This window comes from Semicossyphus pulcher, unplaced genomic scaffold, assembly GCF_022749685.1.
Source record: "Semicossyphus pulcher isolate SPU_LCO1_2020_fin unplaced genomic scaffold, fSemPul1.0.p SCAF_9, whole genome shotgun sequence".
NCBI lineage: Eukaryota > Metazoa > Chordata > Actinopteri > Labriformes > Labridae > Semicossyphus > Semicossyphus pulcher.
Genome location: NW_027211770.1, coordinates 4,074,771 through 4,097,509, shown reverse-complemented (window position 1 = coordinate 4,097,509; position 22,739 = coordinate 4,074,771). Strand labels below are relative to the sequence as shown.

General features: G+C 39.0%; 1 protein-coding gene across 2 annotated transcripts; it reads left to right on the top strand.

Annotated features, from left to right (window-relative positions):
- Positions 1–1,939: 1,939 nt before the first annotated feature.
- cyb5r4 (cytochrome b5 reductase 4) lies at positions 1,940–22,384 on the top strand. Of its 2 annotated transcripts, XM_069656098.1 has the most exons (15): positions 1,940–2,410; positions 4,917–5,070; positions 7,808–7,908; positions 8,817–8,901; positions 10,918–11,002; positions 11,084–11,141; positions 11,511–11,604; positions 13,708–13,740; positions 13,823–13,945; positions 14,084–14,224; positions 15,423–15,569; positions 16,494–16,644; positions 18,572–18,658; positions 19,893–20,054; positions 21,268–22,384. In XM_069656098.1, exons 1-15 carry the CDS (start codon positions 2,327–2,329, stop codon positions 21,320–21,322), a joined length of 1,560 nt encoding a protein of 519 aa, XP_069512199.1. In that variant the 5' UTR covers positions 1,940–2,326; the 3' UTR covers positions 21,323–22,384. The 2 variants fall into 2 exon arrangements, with proteins under 2 accessions (XP_069512199.1, XP_069512200.1); XM_069656099.1 differs by lacking the exon at positions 18,572–18,658.
- Positions 22,385–22,739: the final 355 nt, after the last annotated feature.

The following is a 22,739-nucleotide window of genomic DNA, read 5'->3' as shown; positions in this document are numbered from 1 at the left end:
TAAAGAATGATGTACTCTATTTTAAAGAGGACATCACTCTTTAAATGTTCTTGTTTTTTGTTGTTTGTGTCTGTGGTGTCACTGTGGTTGTTAAACATATAGATGTACAATAAACTTTGAACCTCAGTTATCACATCTAACAAGTCTAAATTTACTGAGTAGAACACACTGGTGTGAATGTTTTTTTCAAGTAGTTCTATTGTTACCATTTGCATCTGAATAATTTCCCCTCTGATATGTAGTAATGATTTTCTCTGTGTTATTTAAGTTATTGTACCCAACTTAGCAGACACTTCCATGGACATGTTGACAATGTAACTTCCAGCGTCATTATCCTGTAAACATCTGCGCAAAAAAAAGCTAATCATAAAATATAAATATATTAATACAGGCAGCTGTACTGTTATTCAGCAATGAGTTGGGGCTTGGCATTTGGAGCACAAATGTTTCAATTGTGCTGACCAATTTAATCAGTTATGACTCTAATTCAAGAGCACAATAACATGTTCATTTTTCATCCACTTGGTTTTCACAACAGCTGTTCATGCAAGTTAATTCAGAATTTAAACTAGTGCCAAATATCAAGTTAACAAGAAAAAAAACAACTTAATTTTCCCACTCAGTATTATCTCTCACACTGAGATAAAATTCTGTCAAAAAAATAACATTTTAATACACTACAACTAGCATGATATCAAAATTGAGTGATTTTTATTTTTGTTCATCAATATTGGAGATTTATTAAGTGAGAATTTGCAGTAGCTGTTCACAGTAAAACGTTTTGATAAACTGTGAATAAAAAATCCATCTGGAGAGAACAGGAGAACAATCTGAAGATGACATGTGGCAAGTTTGGGGCAATTTCAGCAAAAATGTGGGAGTTTAACAGTTTTTGAGATAAAAAGACCGATGGAAGTAATAATCTTTCAGCGCAAAGCGTGTGAATAATCATGCTCGATCTAGCCTACATTTTATTGCAAGTTGTAGAACATACATCTGATTTGCTATGTATTCTCGAAGTTGTACACTTTCGACAGCAGTGCCACCATCAGGACTACAAGCCCCCAAAAACTGTTTAAGATCTAGTTCATGATCAATTTTCTTTTTGTAGCCCATTATACAGACATACTGTAAGCATTGACCTATTTTGTTCATCATCTAATTGTTAACATGCCTGTGTAGTTTTCTTTTTTGTTTCTTTTTCTTTAATAATTGTGTTCTTTTAAAATAGTTGTACTGCTGCTTTCTGTTCCAAAAAAGCCAATAAATATGTATTGTTGTATGTATGTAGTGTATTGTATTAAGAATCTGTCATGAAAAATGTCTAAATAGACTACATACCTATAACTGCAGAAAAAAAATAATTAGTTCATCAACTTTACACAGAAGCACGGCTGAGTCTGTACATGTGCACATGATGGAACTTTATTTTGAAGTCCTCGAATCCTCTTAGCGCTTAAGCCTTTCAAAAGCAAACCCTCCATTGTGCTGAAGGAAGCCAGAAGTGGCCTCCCTACGCTGTATTACATTGTAAACAAATACTAGCACACAACATGCAGTGTGAGTTATCACATTATAAAGATGTCAGATGAAAACCAGAAAGATTCAGAGGAGGAGGACGATGACGATATCAGTGAAAGTGGATCGAGGGCCGGGCGAAATGGTTCATCCTTTTTCAAATGTTTAATTGCAGGTTGGTTGGTTGCATTTTTGGATTAAAGCACTATTATAATTTATACTTTAAATGTTAAAATATGTGTCCTCACAGATAGACTCCACTCCTACAGAAACAGGGTTTGCTTGTTTGTTGATGCTTTTGTAAAGACGTGCAATCTGTCATACGAACAGTAGAGGGCAGTTGATCGTAGCTATGGCCGATGACCGGCGCACATTGATTACACAATTTGTTGACGTTGTCGTCAGAGAGTGCGACAATGACTGTAGTCTTTACATTGTAGCGGCGCTGTAACGGCAGGAGTTCGCTCGCAATTCGTCAGTGGCTTGCGAGCAACTAATGTATTTGCTTGTTAATTATTTGATTAACACAACACGATTCACGTGAAGATCTATAAAGTGTTTGTATTATTCAGTCAGTCAGTGTGCACGTATGTCTTGCTAGCCTAGCTTAGCTTAGCCTCTATAAGCTTAGCAGCATTGCTCAACATAATTTGAACAGAAATGTCTCTCAACAAGGAAGGAACTTGTTCCAGTACCACCTAGCAACCAGTGGGACTATACTACGGTCGTTGATGTGTGATATAATTAAACTACCGTTGGTCAAATAGGTTTTGTCAGAAACTGGGGCTGCCTACGAAGCGTTCAAGACATGTTGAACATACCGACCCAGGCGTTCCCTGCTCCGGGCTCCCAGCAGCGGGTCGCTCCGTCCGGACAGTCCGGGAGAAACAAGGTAACACTCAGCAGCTGGACACCTGCTTCCCGTTGTAGTATAGACAATATAGTAGCTCCAAGTCCAGAAGTTTTCAGTTGTATTAAAGTGGCAGAGGTCTCCCGAAACACTTTATCAGTAGGGTTAAAGCAAGTTTAGGTATATAATAATAATAATAATGATAACTTTATTTATGTAGTACCTTTAAAAACAGAATGTTTAAGTGCTTTGACAGACAAAGCAAAGGCAGGAACTCAGGAGGATTACGGATTACAAAACCGATTTAAGGAACTTTCAACAATGAGGCCAAAGAAGAAAATGGCCAAAACAGGAACAGAGGCATTTCGAGCAATAAGCAATGCAAATTAAGAGAAAAATAAATGAAATAGATTAATAAAAATAAAAGCAATGAAATACCATAAAAGGTTATAAATAAATAAATAAAAAGATAAAAAGACGACATCACATCAGAGGAAGAGAGATAAAAAAAAGGGTTGGGATCAATAAAATGAAAAAGAGATAAATAAATAAATTAAGAAGTAGAAAAATAATTAAAATGAAATTAAAGCCATAAATGATGGTAGGAATAGGAACATATGAATGCATATAAAACATTTTCAAGATGCATTTAAAAAGGTAATCATCATATAAAAGCAAGTCTGTAAAAATGAGTTTTAAGAAGTGATTTAAAAGAAGTCACCGACTCTGCACGCCTTATCTCCTCAGGCAGGAAGTTCCAAAGCCGAGGGGCTCTCACGGCAAAAGCACGGTCACCTTTAGATTTGAGCCTCGACCAGAAGGCCCCCATCTGAGGATCTAAGGGCGCGAGATGGCTCATAAGGGGTCAGCATTTCTAAAATGTAAATCGGGGCAAGACCCAAACGAGCTTTAAAAGTGATCAGTAAAATCTCAAAATCAATTCTAAAACAGACGGGGAGCCAGTGAAGGGAGGCAAGGATAGGAGTGATGTGATGTCGTCTGTTAAACCAGTAAGAAGCCTAGCTGCTGCATTCTGGACCAGTTGGAGGCGAGAGAGAGATTTAAGATTGATACCGGAAAGGAGTGAATTACAGCAGTCGAGTCGAGAAAAGATTAGTGCGTGAATGACCTTTTCCAGGTTGGCGTGTGACAGAATTGATTTTAGGTATCAACAGTTGCTTTTTGAGTATTTAGGAGTCAAAGTTTACATGTCCTGAAACATGTTAATTTCTCTCTATCGCTCAAGTCAAAATATGAATTCATCCTAGTTTGTTGTAGAGATCTGTTACTTCATTAAAACTACTAGACTTTATTTAATTTATTTAAACTCACTTCAGATGTAACTACTTGGAATTCTAATTAATTATATCTTCGACTTGATTCTCACAAGCACAATGCTAAGAATTGATAAACAAGTAATTTTTCACTAGTGGTAATGTCATTTGTAGATATCCGCAATAGGGATGCCCAATATTATCGGCACGTTATCGGTATGTGGCTTGAAAATGACATATCGGCATCAGCAGATATGTCATTTGTCTGCAGATATTTTATGCCTATAAAACAATGCTTTAGTTGTGCCTAAATGCTCAATGATTCCCTAAAAGAACAAAAGAAAATGTTACATACAAATAAATATGGCATTTTGTACATAACCTAAGTTTAAATACTTTTCTTCTTGCCCAGTGAATGTGTAAATTTTAAAGAGCACTGTATTAAGTTATTTCTGCATCTGCCAGCGGGCCATCACGGTAAGAGTAGGCATGATATCAATTCCACTACAGGAGAGACTTGACGTTCTTTGTAATTAAGTGGAAAAAAACATGTGTCTCATATATCGGTATCCCAATCGGCAAGAAGGGTTGGAAAATATCGGCATGTCGACTAAAAATCCAGAAACGAGCATCCCTAATCTGCAATATATCTTATTTTAAAAGTTTTATAAATGGAATTCTGAAAATCTAAAATTTAATTCTGCTTTGACAAAAGTGAATTATTCATATGTCAGCTTGGAACTGTCGGAAATGTGATTTCAGATATAAATAATTTCTGCAATTCAGTTAGAAGGAGAAATACAGCTAGGAATCGAAAAGTACATTTGCACTAGTCTTAACTGTATTTGTAATATTTGTATATTTATAAGTATCTAAAATACTTTTAAACTTTAGAGTTAGAATTTCCACAAGTCAAATTATTTGTTGATTATAGATATCTTTAATTATGTGTAGGTATCCAACATGTTTTTTTAGTCATGTCATTTTTGGTTGTTATAAACTGGAAATGCAATAGCTGATATCTTAATTGTGAAATTACAATTCAACTAGTTGCAATCATTTTTCAACATTTTTGTCAGCTCCAATAATTTCATGTTTAAAGGGCTACCATTATAGTAGGTGTTAAAGAAGTCAATAACTGGTATGTTTCCATTATGCTTTGGTTGATACTGTGCCTTAAACTTGGTCTTAACATGCCTTCACATGTCACCCAAATGGAATTGAACAAACAGCTTATCCTTTGTTACATGACTCTGCTGTTGCCTAATCATCAGGTGGCCCTGAAGCCCGGCCACAGTCTGATGGACTGGATCCGCTTTGCCAAGAGTGGAAAAGATCTGACCGGGCTCAGAGGGCGTTTGATTGAAGTTACTCAGGAAGAGCTGCAGAAACACAACACAAGAGAGGACTGCTGGACCTGCATACGAGGTGAGCCGGCATGGTGGTCTGACATTGGGCGGGACTGGTTTGATCTTGGCAGAACAGATGAATCACCTTCATTAGGAGACACTTGATGTCAGCGTGAGGATGCTTGATCCCTCTTCACCATAGGGGAATTCAGAGAGCTGGTAATCAGTCATGGACGTCCACTAAACCAAAGCAGTGAGCCTTTATAGACGTAGTAATCATCCAATTTGTGTTTAGCAGAATGTGTGAACGCATGTATATTGTATTAGAGTTCTTTATGAGAGAACATGTAGTACATTTGAAAATAAATGTTTACCTGCAGAGACACTTTTGAAAGTTAAAGACCTAAGTTGCACGCCCCTTTTAAGCAGTGGTAAATAAAGTACCTGAAAGCCATACTTGAGTAAAAGTACAGATATCAAACCAGAAAATGACTTTGGTGGAAGTTAGAGTCAGCTGTTCGAATATTATATATATTATATTGGGTAAAAGTATCTGATCTTTTTTGTACTTAAGTACAATGTTGAGAAAAATACTTTTGATACTTAAGTATTGAAAGTAAAAGTACAAGTACATGATGTTAATAAATAAAGAAAGTGGTCAGAGTTTTGAGAGTAATTAACTTTATTCTTTACTGTAAACCTTCAAAAATTGATTCACTTGGAAGAAAAACAAGATCTTCACGACTTAAGATCCAATTTTTGGGATAATCAACATCTATTTTGATGCTATTTATGCACTCTGGGCCTTATTTACATTCAGAACACGTCTTCATGGTGTGTACCTCACATTTGATGCACAGCTGCTATTATTAAACATTTAATGATTAGAGTTGGAGAATAAGTTAAATGCATTTATGTTACCATACGTTTATTGTAATATTACAAAGGGTTTTCATAAAATCACACACATTTTGCTGCTGCTGCTGCTGGTCTCTCTCTCCTCTCTATTTATCATCTACGTCTGTCTGTCTGTCTGTCTGACTTGCATGCTGTGTGATCACACAATAATGGCGTGCTAATTAAACAATAGCACCTTCAGGGTTACTTCAGGGTCTTCTTACTTTTACTGTTTGGAACAATCAGGAGAGACTGTTTATTTCCGCAGTGACATGACCGCTGCGACATCTCTTGGTCTTCTTACACCAGCTGGTGTCGACGATGTTGCTTTACTGCCATCATCAGTGTTTAACCGCTCAGTTTCTGTTAATTTAAAGCCGCACTTATTAGACAAACAAATGTCTCCTGATTGACGAAATCACGAGTAACGAAGATTGTTCGGGGAAATCTATCAGAGTAAAAGTACACATTTTACTCAGGAAATGTAGTGGAGTAAAAGTAGAAGCTGTCAAAATTTAAAAACTCAAGTAAAGTACAGATACTACTAAAATACTTAAGTACTGTAACGAAGTACTATTACTTCGTTACATTACACCACTGCGTATAAGCAGGGTTTCTTTTCAGTAAGAGTCAAGGTATAGCACAGTTACATGACATTAAGGGCCTACTGATTTCTTGAAAACCACAGACAGTGAAAAGGATTTCTTTCTGAGGCATATTGATAGACCTATCCATCATTTGATATAGTTTTTTGTTTCATGGCATGTTCAATGCTCATTATACTCAAACTACCAGCTAGGCTCTGTCTCAGCTGTCTTCACTTTTTCCACATTTTTCTTTGTTTGTTTCAAGATGCAGAAAAAGCCTTTCTGTTTTTTAATCGCACCACAATTTTTGTGTGTTAAAGCCCAGGATGATATGAGTTGATCTACCTCTATCTGTTGGACATTTATAAAGCCATCTTTCTTTAATAGTCCAGGTGTTTTTTTTCTCATCTGTTTTTTTGTGTTAAACCACTTGGGTTGCAGCTAATTAGACAACCTGTGTGTGTGGCTTATTTATATGACAAACTGTTGATTCTGACTGACTACAGTATGTCTCTATGATGGCCTGCTTTACCAGCATTGACACTGTTTTGTCAACAGGGCTCAGTCTCAGGCTCTCTCAGGCTTTCTGCTGTGGTAAACAGTAATTTGACTGGTGCAGAATCATTGTGAAAAACCAATCCAATTAAAGCTCCTGTGAGGAACTTTCGGTTTGTGTTGATTTTGGCGCCCCCTGTGGACGAAGCTGACCTCTTATCTCTTTGCCTGATTTTGTCCTGTTCATGCATAAGTGGTGGTTTTTAACATAAAATCTCATCCTGCTTTCTTTAACACTCATATGTATCACTCACTTTAAATGTTTGCCCTGGAAAATGTAAACAAAGGCAGCGTGCAGTTAATCGCTTCGTCTGACACCCCCCCTTCTATAACTATATAGAAAGGATCAGCGTTGTTGCTGATGTTCTGGTTTGCTTTTGTAGGTCATATAGAGTAATCAGGATTAATTTCAGTCTGTTTCATGACCAGTGAAAAACTCCTCACATGAGCTTTAAAAAATATAAAATAGTTTCAGCATGTGAAATTGTGTCTTCTGTGCTAAATTCAGATTCAAAAGTATTGAGTACTTTACTGATCCCACAGGGAAATTATAGTGTTTCAGTTGTTCACTGTGAGAGAGAGAGAAAAGAAATATAATTAAAATGAAATGTAAAATATAAAACACTTCCTCAGCAAAGTAGAAATATCAATACAGTGAATATAATAATAAAAGTAAATGAAATATAATTAAAACTGTGCTCATTTATGGTTTGTACATTATAATCTGGTACTGGACTTTGACATGCCTAAAGCTATTTCTTCTCTGTATGTGTTCAGGTATGGTCTACAATGTGACCCCCTACATGGACTACCACCCTGGTGGAGAAGAGGAGCTGATGAAGGCCGCTGGGATAGATGGCACTGAACTTTTTGACCAGGTATGGAAGGGGGAGGTTCAACACTTTTTGTGTTGTTGTACAAATGGGAAGTTTAAAATTACATCAGATAGAGTATTACTATTTGGCAACATTTTTCATTTTTGGGGGGACCTAATAAATGACACTTGTACCTGTTAATATGACCTCCTGTGAGTTCTAGAGTCAAAAGATTTAAACAAAAAAATGTCAAAAATTTCAATCAAAGATTTAAACTTTGTACAGAATTTGCAACTGATAAAAGATACTATTATTCCTATTAGATACACACTGGTCCCCTGCATACTCTAGGCCACACTCAAAATATACAGTCTGATGTCCTAAAAAAAGCTTAGTAAGAATACAAACAGGGCCCTGGACCTTGGAAAGACTTGAACGTGTTTTTTTTTTTTTGCTGCCTTGTCAGTGCTGCAAGGTTTAATAAACAGAGCGCTGACAAATGAAAGCAAAACCTTTAAGCTTGACTGCTACAGTGAAGGGTTCTGGTGGCTCTGCTTAACTGTGGGGGCATTTTACTGGCATGGTTTGGGTCCAACTTGGTCTGAAGAAGAGCATCAGATCGAAACGTTACCCACCTGTGGTGGTAGGTAAATAAAAACTACTTGGGAGCACGATCCAGTGTGCGGACTCTGTTTTTCGCTTGTATGTGCCTTCTCTGCCCGGCACCTGGTCTTTATTGCCCGGATGTGCGCTTTGGTAAACTTTACATTTGGGTCCAACTGTTCTCTTAATGGGAGGGGTCACTGCAAGCAGTACAAAGCTTTTCTGAGTGTTCATCCCTTCCATGCAAGGAGTACTGAAGCTGTTCAACACCTTACTAAAGACTCTTTATATTGGTTTCTCCTCATCTGTGGTTCTGTAAGCTCTCTAATCTGAGTATGCTATGCTAACATGTGGTTGTTTGTGCACAGGTCCATCGCTGGGTGAACTATGAGTCCATGTTAAAAGAGTGCCTGGTGGGCAGGATGGCCACTAAGGTCCCAAAAGCCATTAAAGGTACACACACACACACTCACACATGCTGTTCCAACCTGGACTACATCACTAGATCCACCTAAATCCCCAGGAAACACCCCTTTTCACAATCTACTCACTAAAACGTGAGCGGCACGTGAGCGGGTGTTTGTTAAGCTGTAGGCAGTTGCAGTATGGGGATTAAACTTGGAGACCACAGGGGGGCAAACTACATGTAATATTTGGTGGTCACTTATGGGTAATGCCATCCCTGATTCTGCAAAGCATGTTGATATCGAATTAGGCATTACCCCAAGAAACACATTTCACATGATATATCTTAAACATCATATAGATCAAATATAACATTTGTATTGGCTTAAAAAATAAATATACCAACAAAAACTGTTGGTTGCGGAAGTTCTTAATCCTCACTGTTCAGGCTGTGTTTGTCCCGTTGTTAAGAAGAGGAGAGGAGGGTCTTGGTGATGGGTCCTGAACACGGTCTCACCGAGTGTTTCTCTGGGAGGTTACTTGAAGCTGTCCTGAGTATCAATGAGTAATGTCCCAGCTGAGCACTGTTGATTAAATGCTTGGACTTTTTTTGGCATGAAAACATTACAAATTAAAGCTATAGTCACTTTCAGAGAGCTCTGAGCTGACCCAAATGCAAAAAGAAGAACAACAACATGAATGAGATTTCACAACTGGATTACTTAAGAATGAGAATTGACGTATTTGTTGGTTATTACTCAAGAAAGTCTCAGCTCTCTGCAACTTGTTTTTCAAAGTATTACAAGTTTTATTTAGTTTTTAACTCTGCGAACTTATTTTTTATGAGCAGAGTCCTGAATGTTTTTTATGCTTTATTTCTCAACAGAAAAAAACCCAGTGCCTATACTGATGTTTTTTCAGAAGCTCTAACCATGTCAATATCAGCCTCTTCAGAGCGTATTGCACTCCTCTCTGTACTGCCCCCTTGTGGGTCAAGTTTAAAAATGCAAGCATGCATAAAATTCAGGTAGCGTATAATGACTATGAGAATATTACTTAAAAAAACCTTGGTGGTGCAGTGCTAGTGAAATGTTCTGCACTGCAAGAGTCCCCCCTTTCCATGCTCTATTGAGAAACCTAATGTATAAATGTATGTCACCTGAATGACTCCAAGAATGTCGTTATCATGCTGCTATCGACCAGACACGTCTGTGGAAACATTGGTATAATTATCTAAAAATTGGGAATGTTTTTCCCCTGTTTTAGTTCTGTATGTATTGTAACTTGTTTTTTGTTGTATGCTTCTTTAACTAATGGACCTTGAGTCTGACAATGGAGATGAACTGAACTCTAAGCAGTCATACATCCGTACATTTTAACTCTGTTTTCCTGTGATAATGAGTAAGTTCCGGAGATCTCGACTTATTTATCTCATTATCTCGAGATAACAAAGCTGGTTTACACAGGCTGCTCACTGTGATATTACAGAGCAGCACATTCCATGCTGCGATTGCCCACACTAATGAGGTAAGTTAAGCCTGTTTCTGTGTTTGTTTTATGCTTTTGCAGCTCTGGAGACACGAGTTATGATCATCTGATGTAACGGTGATGCAACAGTGATGCAGTCTAGATCTCAAGAAAACCAGAAATGACTCGTTATCACGGGAAAACGGAGTAAATAAAATGAATGGATGCATGTCCACTTAGGGCTGCCGTAGTTTTGTCTTACTGTGAGGCCATTTCTTTGAGTATCTTAAAATGCTTCACAGTTCTAAAATCTGTGCAACCTAAAGGTTATGAAAGTCTGGTTCATGCTATTATGGTTTGTATTTTGGATCAGTGTACACAGGATTAATCAAACAACAAACTCATGAAGCTAGATAAATGCCGCCACTTTCTGCCTGTGCATTTTCACAATGCAAAACAAAATGCCAGTGTCATCTACAAATGCTCAACGTAATTATGCAAATGGCTTAACTTTCTGTTGCAGAAACAAATAAAGTCTTACGTTATCGCCAGTCTAACCCTTAAGTCTTACTGAAAGTCTTTTTTTTTTCTTCTCAGCTGTCCTCCCTCCTCCTCCACCACCGACCAGCCTCGCCCCGCCTGTCTCAGTGGCTCCTCCCCCTGACAAAGACTCTCGGCCTCGGTATGAACCAGAGAGAATCTCAATCTATTAACAACACAAACAGAACATAATCGGTGACATTATTATCTGCTGTTTGTGTAGGTACGACTGGTTCCAAACTGATGTCACTGTCCATCTGGTCGTTTATGCTAAAAGGAAGGTAAACACTCATCAATCATTTTCACATCTATGAGCCATCACACAAGTTACTCTTACAGCTGTGTTAAATGAGTGATAGAGTGAGTGTTTGGAAAGTCTTTGCTGCAGCCTCTGTCTGCAGAATAAATCACAAACCAAGATCTGCAGGTTTAATGACCGTATTTATCATCACCTTTGTTCACATGTGAGGGCTGGGAGGGATGCTAGGACGTTGAGAGGGCTGCCTTTTCTCAGTCTATTCATAAGAAATAAAGCTTTAAAGCCTGTAACTGAAACTCTATTTTAATCTAGTTTGAAAGTTAATGTTAACACAATAGTGCCTGGAACAGTAATTAACATGACATATTACACATGTTGTTGTCTCTGTCAGATCCCCAACTCAGGCTGCACCATTGTTGACCTTGAGGCGGGTGTTCTTCGACTGGAAGTGCTGCTGGGGAAAATGTCCTACATGATACATTTACGTGAGTAGATATACAGTATATGTCATCTGAAAAAACATAATGAGACATCGAGCTGCAGTACATGTAGCTTTGGCTTTTCTCGTTCTTTTTGCGGTTCAGTCGAGAAGACGCAGAGTCGACTTGCAATTCTTAATTTGAAGATCTGCTCGAAATGACCCTTCAGGGTTCATTTGCAAGGTTTTTGCAGAGAGCAGAATTATTTGCAGAGGTCTACTACGACTTTAAAAGTAAAAAAAGACAGTGATGTAAGCTTTTTTTTACATTGCGGCTCCGCCACAGCGTTGCAACAAAGCTCCGCCATTTTACACTGAACTAAGCAACGCTTGCATGAAGCTGCCCAGTGTGTGTTTTTACACAGCATTACAGTGTTGCAGAAGCAAAAGGAGCACGGAACGTAAACAAAAAGTGCAAGCTGTTGTTCCGCCCTGCCAGATCCACCTTTTACACTGGCACCGTTTCGTCATTGTTATGCCTCTGTTACTCTCTCCGAAGCCAACTCAGAGGTGGAATTGACTTCACTCAACAATTGCGCCTCTGTGTGTTTTACATTGAAGACGAGGCGTAACAGAGGTGTTGCCGGTTTGCCCCTGGAACCGGCAGTGGAAAAGGGGCTTAAGAATGAGTCTGCTGGAAATGTTTTAAAGTCGGGCTGACATCTACTACTTATGGACAAAGAGATTCATGTAGGCTAATTAGGAGTTTGGTGTGGGGCTGAATCTAAAATGGGAAATAATAGTTAAAGTTTCATACTGAACAGACAAATCTGTTTTTAAAACTCTTGAGACAGGTACAGCCCTACCTAGATCCATCTACAGACAGAAGATCTACTACTTTGCGCGTGTAGAGAAGAAAATCAGTAGATCACAATAATAGACAGTTACATCACCTCGGACTTGTACAGATTTGTTACGGGTCTACTCTTTGTCTTTGAACTCTGTCAGCTGCTCTCGGCACCTTTAGTCCTGGTTTGAACATATTAACCTAAGATCGCTTGTGATCTTGCAGTGTACAAAAGAGGATTTCTAAAAGAATCGCATTATAGTTATAGCTCGGGAACCGAGTGCACCAGCTGGGCGTAAAAAGAAAGGTCTTTTCTCTTAAGCCTGACTAAGCTACGAGCAACTCTTTGATTCCAATTTACACCGAATGCACCAAGTCTAACTGACAACAGTCGTAACTGCGCCCGGTCTTATGATGCACATCCACGTGAGTACTCTAAAAGCGGTGACTGTTGCCAAGCAACACGCGTCTCCACTTTCTAACTTCTCCCAACAAATCTCCTCAGAAGATATGGATAACAAACCAAAAGAAAAGAAAAATACATTTTTACGGATAGTGAAATAAGGAAACTCAGAGTCGTTTGCAGAACATAGAAATGTTCTCACATCACAACTGACCAGCACACACATAAACAAACAAAAGCTATCGACATGGAAATTGATCACTGCTGTGATCAATAATAAGCATTCTGTTGTCCGATGTACATTTATCATGTCTCCCACAGTGTTTTGAATAAAATCTGAGCTCAATCAGCACCTGCAGGGCGTGGACAGCACCGCGTTTCTGCACGCTGCAGCTGAGGGGAGAGCTCTTTAATGAATTCAAACAGGACAGATGAAACCTTTCTCTCTCTCTCATCTTAATGCCCTTTCCTTATATATCCTGTAATCAAGACGCGCTGCAAATGTGTTTTGCTTTTAAGTTTTGTGAACTTTTACTGTTTGTTTGACATTTTATTTAAGTCTGACATTCTTAACTTATGCCTGCTCCATCCCAGGCATAAAATATACACCGGGATACAATGCAAACAGGGCTAAAATCTAATTGGTGCACATGGCATAATTGAAAGTTTGTCTAAACTTTCAGCTCTCGGTCGGACGTAACGTTACACCCAGGCGTACGCCCAGCTGGTGCACTCGGCTCCAGAACTTTTTACGGCGGGGACAGCATGATATCTTACCAGAGATCAGCTTAACTTTATTTAAATTTAATTTCAAAGGAAACAATCAAACAACCATGATTTGGGTTGTAGCATGTTACTAGACATAACACACTGTGAAAATAATTATACTAAAGTACACATGTGATCATATACTCTTTCAGGTCTAGCTGATGAAGTGGAGGGGAACATTTCTGGTAAGACAATATATTCATGTGTTAAGAAATCAGCTAAATCAATCCTTGTGTTGTTCTTATTCTTAATCTGTCACTTCTTCAGTCCACACTTCCTTCTCGGTGGGAAAGATCCAGGTCACCATACGCAAACAGGGTAAAGGAAAATGGACGAGTCTCGGTCAACCGCTTGAATTTCACAACACATTTCTACGCAAAAAAGACAGAGGTGAGACCAGGATAAAAAAATATTTCACCAAGAAGTTTTTACAGGTTTTCACTTATTTTAACCTGTTATTTAAATGTTCATGATATATCACTTAGACATGCAGGAAACTAAACATCAAAATGATCTTTCCTTTTCCAGCTCCTCACTATCGGGATTGTGTTTTGGTGTCTAAGACTGAAGTGAACCATAACACCTACGTGTTCAGATTGCAACTACCACGTGGGACAGTCAGGCATGTGCCAGTTGGACAACATGTCTACCTCAAAGCAAACATTCAAGGTGAGACACCAAGCAGACCTACTGCCCTGTAAGGTGAATGTTCTACTCTGTGCTTCAACAAAAACATGTTTTTCAGTCATTGTTATTTTGAATTTAGGAAAACATTAACCTTCAGTGCTTAGGATGTTGTAGATATGACGCCAGAGCTGTCATTTGTTAACTGACAATGCTACCTTGTATGTCAGTGAGCATGCTATCTAGTGTCCATTGTACAATATACAACAGACTCTCAACTGGTCTAGTCTCAGGACCCATCACCACCTCCTTAATGAGAATTTGTGACCCAAATTTGTGACAATTTTGAAAAATGGTGCAATTTGGGCCTGAGACAGCCTTTAACACCACAGTATGTAAACATCACAAAACACTACAGTATAATAGTCAACCAAAATGACCAGCAGGTGGCAGTGCATAACAGGAACATATTCCCTCTACAATTTACTAAATAAGCCGCCTTTTTTCAACAGAAATAAACTACAAAAGTGCAACATAAATCTAACTACTGTAGGCCTCATCAAGTTTCAAGAATGTAACTGTAGCTGTCAGTGGATACATGGAGTGTGAATAAACTACACTTACAACTACTGCATGCACATCATAGGAAACCCATGTCCTTCAAAATAAAAGCGCAGCATAGACTTTTTGGCTCTCTTTTTTTCATGCTAACATCCCCGACCCACTGAAAAAAGCTTCGGGTCCCGACCCACAAGTTGAGAACCACAGTTTTATAAAATATATTACTGTATATTGGATTGGATTCACTGTAAATTGTTGTGTCAGAATTGTCATGTAGGAGATACTGTGGTTCACATTTAAATGTAATTTACATTCTGTTGTAAGCTAAATCTCACTAAAATCTCTGACAGTGTGAAATCCTAAATGAATACAGAACTACCCTTCTTGTTCTGCTGTAAAACATAAAGAATATGATTTGATATTAAAGGTAGAGAACATGACATACATATAAAGTCCACTTCCAGTATTAGTAAGACTGTTATTAAAATGTTAGCAGTCTTGTACTTAGAAATGTACTTTAATTTTTGATCCAGACAATCAGACAGAGGAAGAAGGTATGGAACAGTGTTTGTGTTCTCAGGCCGCTGTCGCTGTATATAACATGACTTGGAGAAAGGTGACATCTACTACTTCCTATAATTGAAGTACGTTTTATTTCATTGATATTTTCTTCCATATGCAGACATGGAGGTAGTAAGGCCGTACACTCCGGTGGATCAGAGCCTGTCAGCAGCCCCCAACAACTCCTCACAGGATTCAGACCTCTACCTCATGATCAAAGTTTACCCAGACGGGGTGCTCACCCCACATCTCAACAGCCTGCACATCGGTGAGCTACTGACAGTGTCTCATGTTAGAAAAGAAGAAAGAGGATAATGTTGGATTGAGAGTTATACTCATTTCTAAATGATGTCTCCTGATTTTCTGAAAGTTACATATAGCACCTTTAATGATTACTCGTATCAAGTAATTGATCAGAACAAAATTTATAGGCCTCTATTTTCAGCATTCATTATTGTTTTAGTAAATTTTCAAGCAAAAAAGGTAAAAAAAATAGCTGGTTTAAACTTTGTAAATGTAACCGTTTGCTGCTTTTCTTTGTCATTAGTTAAAGTGAATGAGGAGTGTTGGGAGTAACAATAAAATGAAAACCAGGGAAAAGAATGAAGGAACAAAGTGTAAGCAGATTTAAAGGAAAACTAAAGCAAACTTAGAACACAAATGAGCTTCTATCAAAACAAACTAAAAGAGAAGCTGATCTATAAGTCCTTAACACAATTAACTAAAATGACAACAACAAAGACACTCTGAGGCGGTGAGCTTAATTACCTGCTGCAGCAAGGAGAGAGCACACAGGAGAGAGACAAACAGGAAAACACAACACAAACTACACACCACATGTGCACGTCTACACAGCACGTAACAATTGTGATGAGACTTTTTTTTTTTAATGTTTCAAACTCTAACGGAATGATTGATAATGAAATGAAAATGATCTTTAGTTGCAGCCCTATCTAACACCATTGAGCTAAGATATCTCAGTTTAAGTACAAATACTTTATGTGGTAAGGAGAGAACATGTCGAATGAGGGCCCAGTAAAACTGTCTCTGACTCAATGTAACATAACCCTTCCAAATGTTGCCTTCTCAGAAACATCTCTACATGGTCTCTTTTTAACACCCTTGAGCTGTATTTGATGTTTGCACTGTTGACCTGTTGTATTGATTGTGAGTATCTGTTCTCACTCTCTAGGTGACCATATATCTGTCAGTGGTCCAGAAGGAACCTTCAGTCTCCGCCCACTTCGTGATGTCACACACCTCTACCTATTAGCAGCAGGCACAGGGTTCACGCCCATGGCTCGTCTCATCCGACTGGCCCTGCAAGACCTTGACTCCATCAGGTGGGGACAGTTAACCAACCCAGATCTGATCAGGAGGGGAAATACCCCCCCCACACCCACCCACACACACACACACACACTTTTAACACACTTGGTTCAGACTCTGACACCCGCATGAAAAAGTAGAGAGTACATTTGGAGCGACAGGTTCTTTTAAAATAAATACAAACAGGCTTATGGGCTGCAGTTGTGTTATTTATACAGTATGTCATCAACTATTTCTAACGGTGTTCAAATTTATGATAACTCAGCTTGATCAGCTCGGTGACGGTAACTTTTGGAAACGGAAACTCACTGTCTCCTGCTTCCTGTCGTTCCTGTCGGCACACACCACCTCACACGGTGTGTGTGTGCACTACAGGTGTAGCCGCCAAAAGTAAACACTCCGCACGTCCACTCCATGAACTGTCTGTTTGTGTAGCCACAGCGTTAAAGGATAACTTTGGGATTTTTCAACCTAGACCCTATTTTCCCATGTGTTTGTGTGTAAGTGTCTAGTGGAGACAACAATTATTGAAATCGATCCAGTATTCAGGGAGGGAGCACCGGCCGGCAGCCGCCAAATGAGATACAATGTAACTAAAGGGGGCACCGCGAATACGCCAATATACAGCCACTAAAAGCGCTTGTTTTTGCTACTGACAGGCTCAGATCGTTATGATAAGTGTGTCTGACAACACTGTGGCAGCCATGCTACTTTACCTTATGCTCTCTGTTGTTCTCTGTAACCAACCTCGCGCGAGACTGTAGTTGTTGCAGGAAGAAGGAGCCATGACAATCTTTTAGATAGCACTGAGCAACGCTTTCTGTACTCCAACACAACAAACGGCACTTCTCCCTCTTCGTCTTCTTCTCTCACCTCTCCCTCCTTCTTCCTGCAACAACTACGGTCTTGCGCTAGATTTCAGCACGAGACTTCTCCGTGAGCGAGACTTGTGAGTTTTCGTGATGGTTAATAGTTCCCTGTGTGCTCTGTATAAGAGCTGCACTAATGTGATATCACGGACTTTTCCTGTGGATTACTCATTAAAAACGAGAAACTGGCGCGTTTTCGTTTTGCACAGAGCAACAATAAAGTAGCAGCTTGATGTGTTTCTCTTAAGTTGCTTCAATATCGCAGGTCCTGCGATGTGAATATTGCACATCGGAATTGCGATTGCTCAGCGATATATTGTGCAGCCCTAGTCCTAAGTCACACCTAGTGACATTTCTGTATCATTTCAGCCTGACAAGTGTCATTGAATACAAGGAAAATAAAGTCTGCACCAACCTGTATAACACCAGTAATAATCCAATAGTGAGAGAGAGAGAGAGACACAACAACTATACATTTGAAATTGAAATCACGACCAGTAGTGCGAGATCCATCGCTACACAGAGCCGCACCACAGGAGTTTGCCGTCTCTTTTCAGTGGCTCTGAACCCTACATCTCCGTTCTGCATACGCCTGTTAACCTAAACTTTGCCCTCCATAAGAGTCGACAAAAGTAAGGATAAGATTCTGATTGTGATATGAATGAAAACATGATATTATTAATAAATGAACGTAATGTTTTGATATTGTTTCAACAAGCCAGACACGCTGTCTATCAAAACTGAGCCAGATGTATCTTCATAGGCGCTGTCTTTTCAGTTTAATGGGTCACTTTTAAAATGCTCTGTTGAAATAGAGGCAAACTCATTACTGTAATATTTCTGTTGTGAAATAGTGAAATTCAATGAAGGCTGAAACAACACAAACATGGTTAAACCAAAGTAGAAAGTGTTTTTGTTGTAATGAGAACTTCTTTGTTTGGTTCAAAACAGTTTGTCCTTGCAGTCGTTTCACATCAACAGTACACATTTGAGAGAACAGGCAAAGTGTTAATCATTTACTGTTTGTATCTGGCAATAAGATCCATATTATGTATGTATTATGTGTCCTCAGACAAACCAAGCTGCTCTTTTTTAACCGCCGAGAGGAGGACATCCTGTGGGGCTGTCCGCTGAATGAACTGGCTGCTAATAATGAGAGGTACTGAAGCTGTCAGTGTTTAACTTCTTGTCCCTGTCACAACACAGCCTACGCATGTTGTTTATTATGTATATTATGAATTAAATAAATGAGGATGTGGAGGCTGTTGTGTAAGAGCATGATAGGATGGCTGAAGAGGGAAGCAGAAGAGAACAAAGAGGGTGAGCTGTCACTAGTCCATTCTTATTATTTAGTGGTAAAAATGGTTTTAAACATTTAAAAATATGCCTTTAATTGTTTATCATTGGGAAAAATAATAATGGGAGAAGATCTGATACAGTCCTGTGTCTTCTTTCAGTTGCATTGAGATACATCAACTTACAACAACTTAAAGGGATTACAGTCATCTTAAAGCCGGGCCTTATTGTTATATATTTGTGGGTCTAAATTACGAACAGGTTTTGCTCGTTTTATGGCTGCAGCATAATGCTTGACGGCATAGGAGAACAATAAGGGTACATCCTGACAACGTTACAGAAAGCATGGCCACACAGACAAACCTTTTTGTTCAGGAAAGATCCCTTTTTAACCTGAAACAGCTTTTAAATACATCACCTTCTTTGAGCCCACCAGACTCCATTGACAAAAACAGTAATTTTCCCGTGCAGAATATAGGAGTTGCTGGGTTATTGCTGCCTCTACTGGTTAGTTAGTTTGTCATAATGTGTGATGGTGATCCAAGCTAACCCTTTATAACATCAAAGTTGTACAACAATACAAACAAACTCACCCTTTAAGGCAGCAGTAGAACAACAATTTCTTGTGCTCTGCAAGGTTAAATTACTGTTTTTATCAATGGAGTCTGGTGGCTTTGAAAGGTGATTTAACAGCCGTTCTTTCAGTAATGTTGTTGCATATTAGAAAAAAATCTGATCATTTGAGTGGCAAAAAAACCCTGAAATGTTAGTGGACGTGTTTTAATTTGGTGCATTTGTCTCAAAAGAATATGTTGCAGCCATTGCAGCCTGTTTTGCTACTACTGGAACAATTGCAAACTTTGGGTTTTTAGTCATTTAGACGTTTTGAAATGCTAACCAAAACACACCAAGGGCGCAGGCAGTGTTTCAGTACACTGGGTTTTTAGATTTTATCTCTACAGTTGTATTAAGGTAAAAGTGTGAAATGCATCTGTTCCCTTCTTTACAAACTCTTCTGCTACATCTGGACCTCTGTGTCTTTGTACATCTTCAGAACATGTGTGTGATAAGTGTGTGTTTGTGTGTTTGTATGTCAGGTTTGAGGTGGAGTACGTCCTCTCTGAGCCCTCTGAGAGCTGGACTGGCAGGACGGGTCGGGTGGACGAGTCCATGCTCAAGGATTTCATCAGCAGACCAGACGGGTCTAAAGGCTACGTGTGTGTGTGTGGTCCCACTGCCTTCACAGAGATCACAATAGGGTGTGTATTACAACCTTTATTATAGAATTATTACCACTTTCCAAGTGCTCTGAGAAATTAGTGTGTCTCAAACGAGAGTTCTATTTTACTAATATTTTAGTCCTATTTTTTTGCAACATTTCTTTAAGTTATTTTAGCATTGTTTTCCTCAGAGTAATTGGTTGTATTTTTTAACATGTTTACATCAATTCAGCAAAGTCATACAGGGTAAGAAACATAAGCAAGCAGTCAGATCACTAACTGACAACAACAACCTTATTTGGAGGTAAATGCAAGAGTGAGCTGATCTGAAATGTTGTTAATAGCCTCTTACTGCACAGGGTTATACTGTATGTGTGCACACAGCTACAGTAAGTCAAACTACTAGGAAAACTGGATACAGACCTCCAAGATAGCGGTCCATTCAGACCTATGAAAGTTGCTCACAGGGGTGCACACCAAAAAAGTATAACACAGTATGTCAACCGGATGGACGGGGTTTTGAAGGAAGCGCTTACTGTTGCTAGGTTACAAAAGTTTTCTGGCGGCACTTCCGCTTCCCTTGTAAGTGATCGTTAAATCTGTTCTAAATCTCTCTGTGTGCTTCATATTTGATTTTATTCAAGACATTTAACAAAGAAAGCATAAAAACAATGAAAGGAATCGTGTCCGTGTGTTAGCAGCAGCTCTACACCTGGAAATTGTACCCTTGAAAAAACACAAGCATTAGATTCTTCCTTCGCCAAGTTGATATCAGAAGTCCCGCACCTTCTTGATTTTGATTGGTCGGTGACGGAGAAGCGAAGTTGCCGAGCGTGGCGGTGTTCCAGAATTGATCTATTTTCAACTGTGAGCGCTGCAACAAAAAACTGTTGACGCTGAGGGTGTTTTTGCACTTAGGACGCTGAACTGCGTCGGTTTGTATAGAAAAAAATTTAAATAGGCGCTGCCAGAGCAAAAAACGCTGTTAGTGGACACAGGCCCTAACAGAATGTCATCTTCTAGAGCTGAGTGCACCAGCTGGGCGTACGCCTGGGTGTAATGTTAAATCCGACTTAGAGCTGAAAGTTACGGCAGACTTTAGATTATACACTGTGCACCAGTAAGACTTAAGCCCTGTTTGTGTTGCACCCGGGTGTATCTTTTACGCCTAGGATGGAGCAGGCGTAGGTTTACAAAGTCAGTCGTAAATCCTCGGTCACTCAGCAGTTTCTTCTGTTTGTTCATGTTTCAGGTTGTTGAAGCAGCAGGGCTTCACTGAAGAGGAGCTCCATGCTTTCCAGGGCTGAGGAGTCTTGCCTCCACGCAACTCCACCCTGCAAAGACTGTGTGTGCCTGAGTGTGTGTGAGGGAGTAAAGTGTTATTTATATACTTGTGTTTGTGAGACATGAAAGGAACGCTGTATTTCTATGCACTGAGGACCTGATGATGCTGACTGCAGTCTCAACACAATCCAGGCTTTAATCACCGGCTGTGTGCAAAATCACAGGTTTGTTGGACTGTTTGGTCAGTGTCTGGAAAAATGTAAAATGTGTACATAAGTATTTTTAAAACTTGGCCCTATTTTTTCCACATTTTGGGCATAGGTGTCTAATATGTACAAAAAGTCGGAAAGAGATTGCATCAGCTGGCAGCAACAAAACCTGCAGCCTGCTAAGTCTGTGACGACATTTTATAAAGGATCCGAACAGAAATGGATGCTTGCTTCTTACCTTGCTCTCCTCAAATGCACCAGACTCCATTGAAAATAAGAGTAAGTTAACCTTGCTGAACACAGGAGTTGCTGGGCTGCTTCTACCTCATATATTTTTTTGTGTCCCCTTTGTGGTTTTTATTAACAGAATATTTCTGTTCTGTACAATGAAGTCTGGTGGTTTTGAATAGAGTGATGTAACGGCTGTTTCTAGTTAAATAAAAGCATCTCACACTGACAACAAAAAGGTCTATCTCTGTAGGGATCCTTTCTGTTAAGTTGTCACACACTTACAATAACAATCTGAGCCTGTCAGTGGAAAAACAAGAACTTTTAGTGGACGGACTTTGATGCATTTGCCATCTAGGTTTATGTTGCAGCCTGTTGAAGCAATCTACTGTAAAAATGCTAAAACGTTTTGGTTCTTTTATTCATTTAAATCCCAAAACATGTAATAATAAGGTCTTGGTTTAAAAATACCGTAATTATCTTTAAATGGATTTTATGAAAGCTATACGTTAAAACCTTGTATACCTGTTGAATAAAAACAGTAATATCATACTGAGACAAAGACATGTGACTGATATGCAATATGAAAAGAGAACTTGTATATCTGACACTTATGGATGTTCCAGCTGCAGTGAAATAAAATGCATTATGGTGACATTTTCAAAGGTCTCCTTTTTCTTTTATTACTTCTGACCTTGACCTTTGTATAAAAAGTTGATTTGTTTGGCCTAACTTCACACAGACCAAAAGCTGCTGCTGCTACCTCATATTACAAAAACAAAGCTTCAATTTCAACACTTTAGCCGTTGCCATTTTTTTAGAGCCAGAGGGGACCATATTTGGATGGAAGTGGGAATAAGCATTGCTGCCCCTCTATTCTGGTTGTCAGGTCATTATGGTAGCAAGCTTGACAATCACAAGGAAGCCATGTGTTAGAACATCCCCTGCTTTATGGTCTATGTGACTCTAAATGGGAGCATAATTTACTAAATGAATACCATAA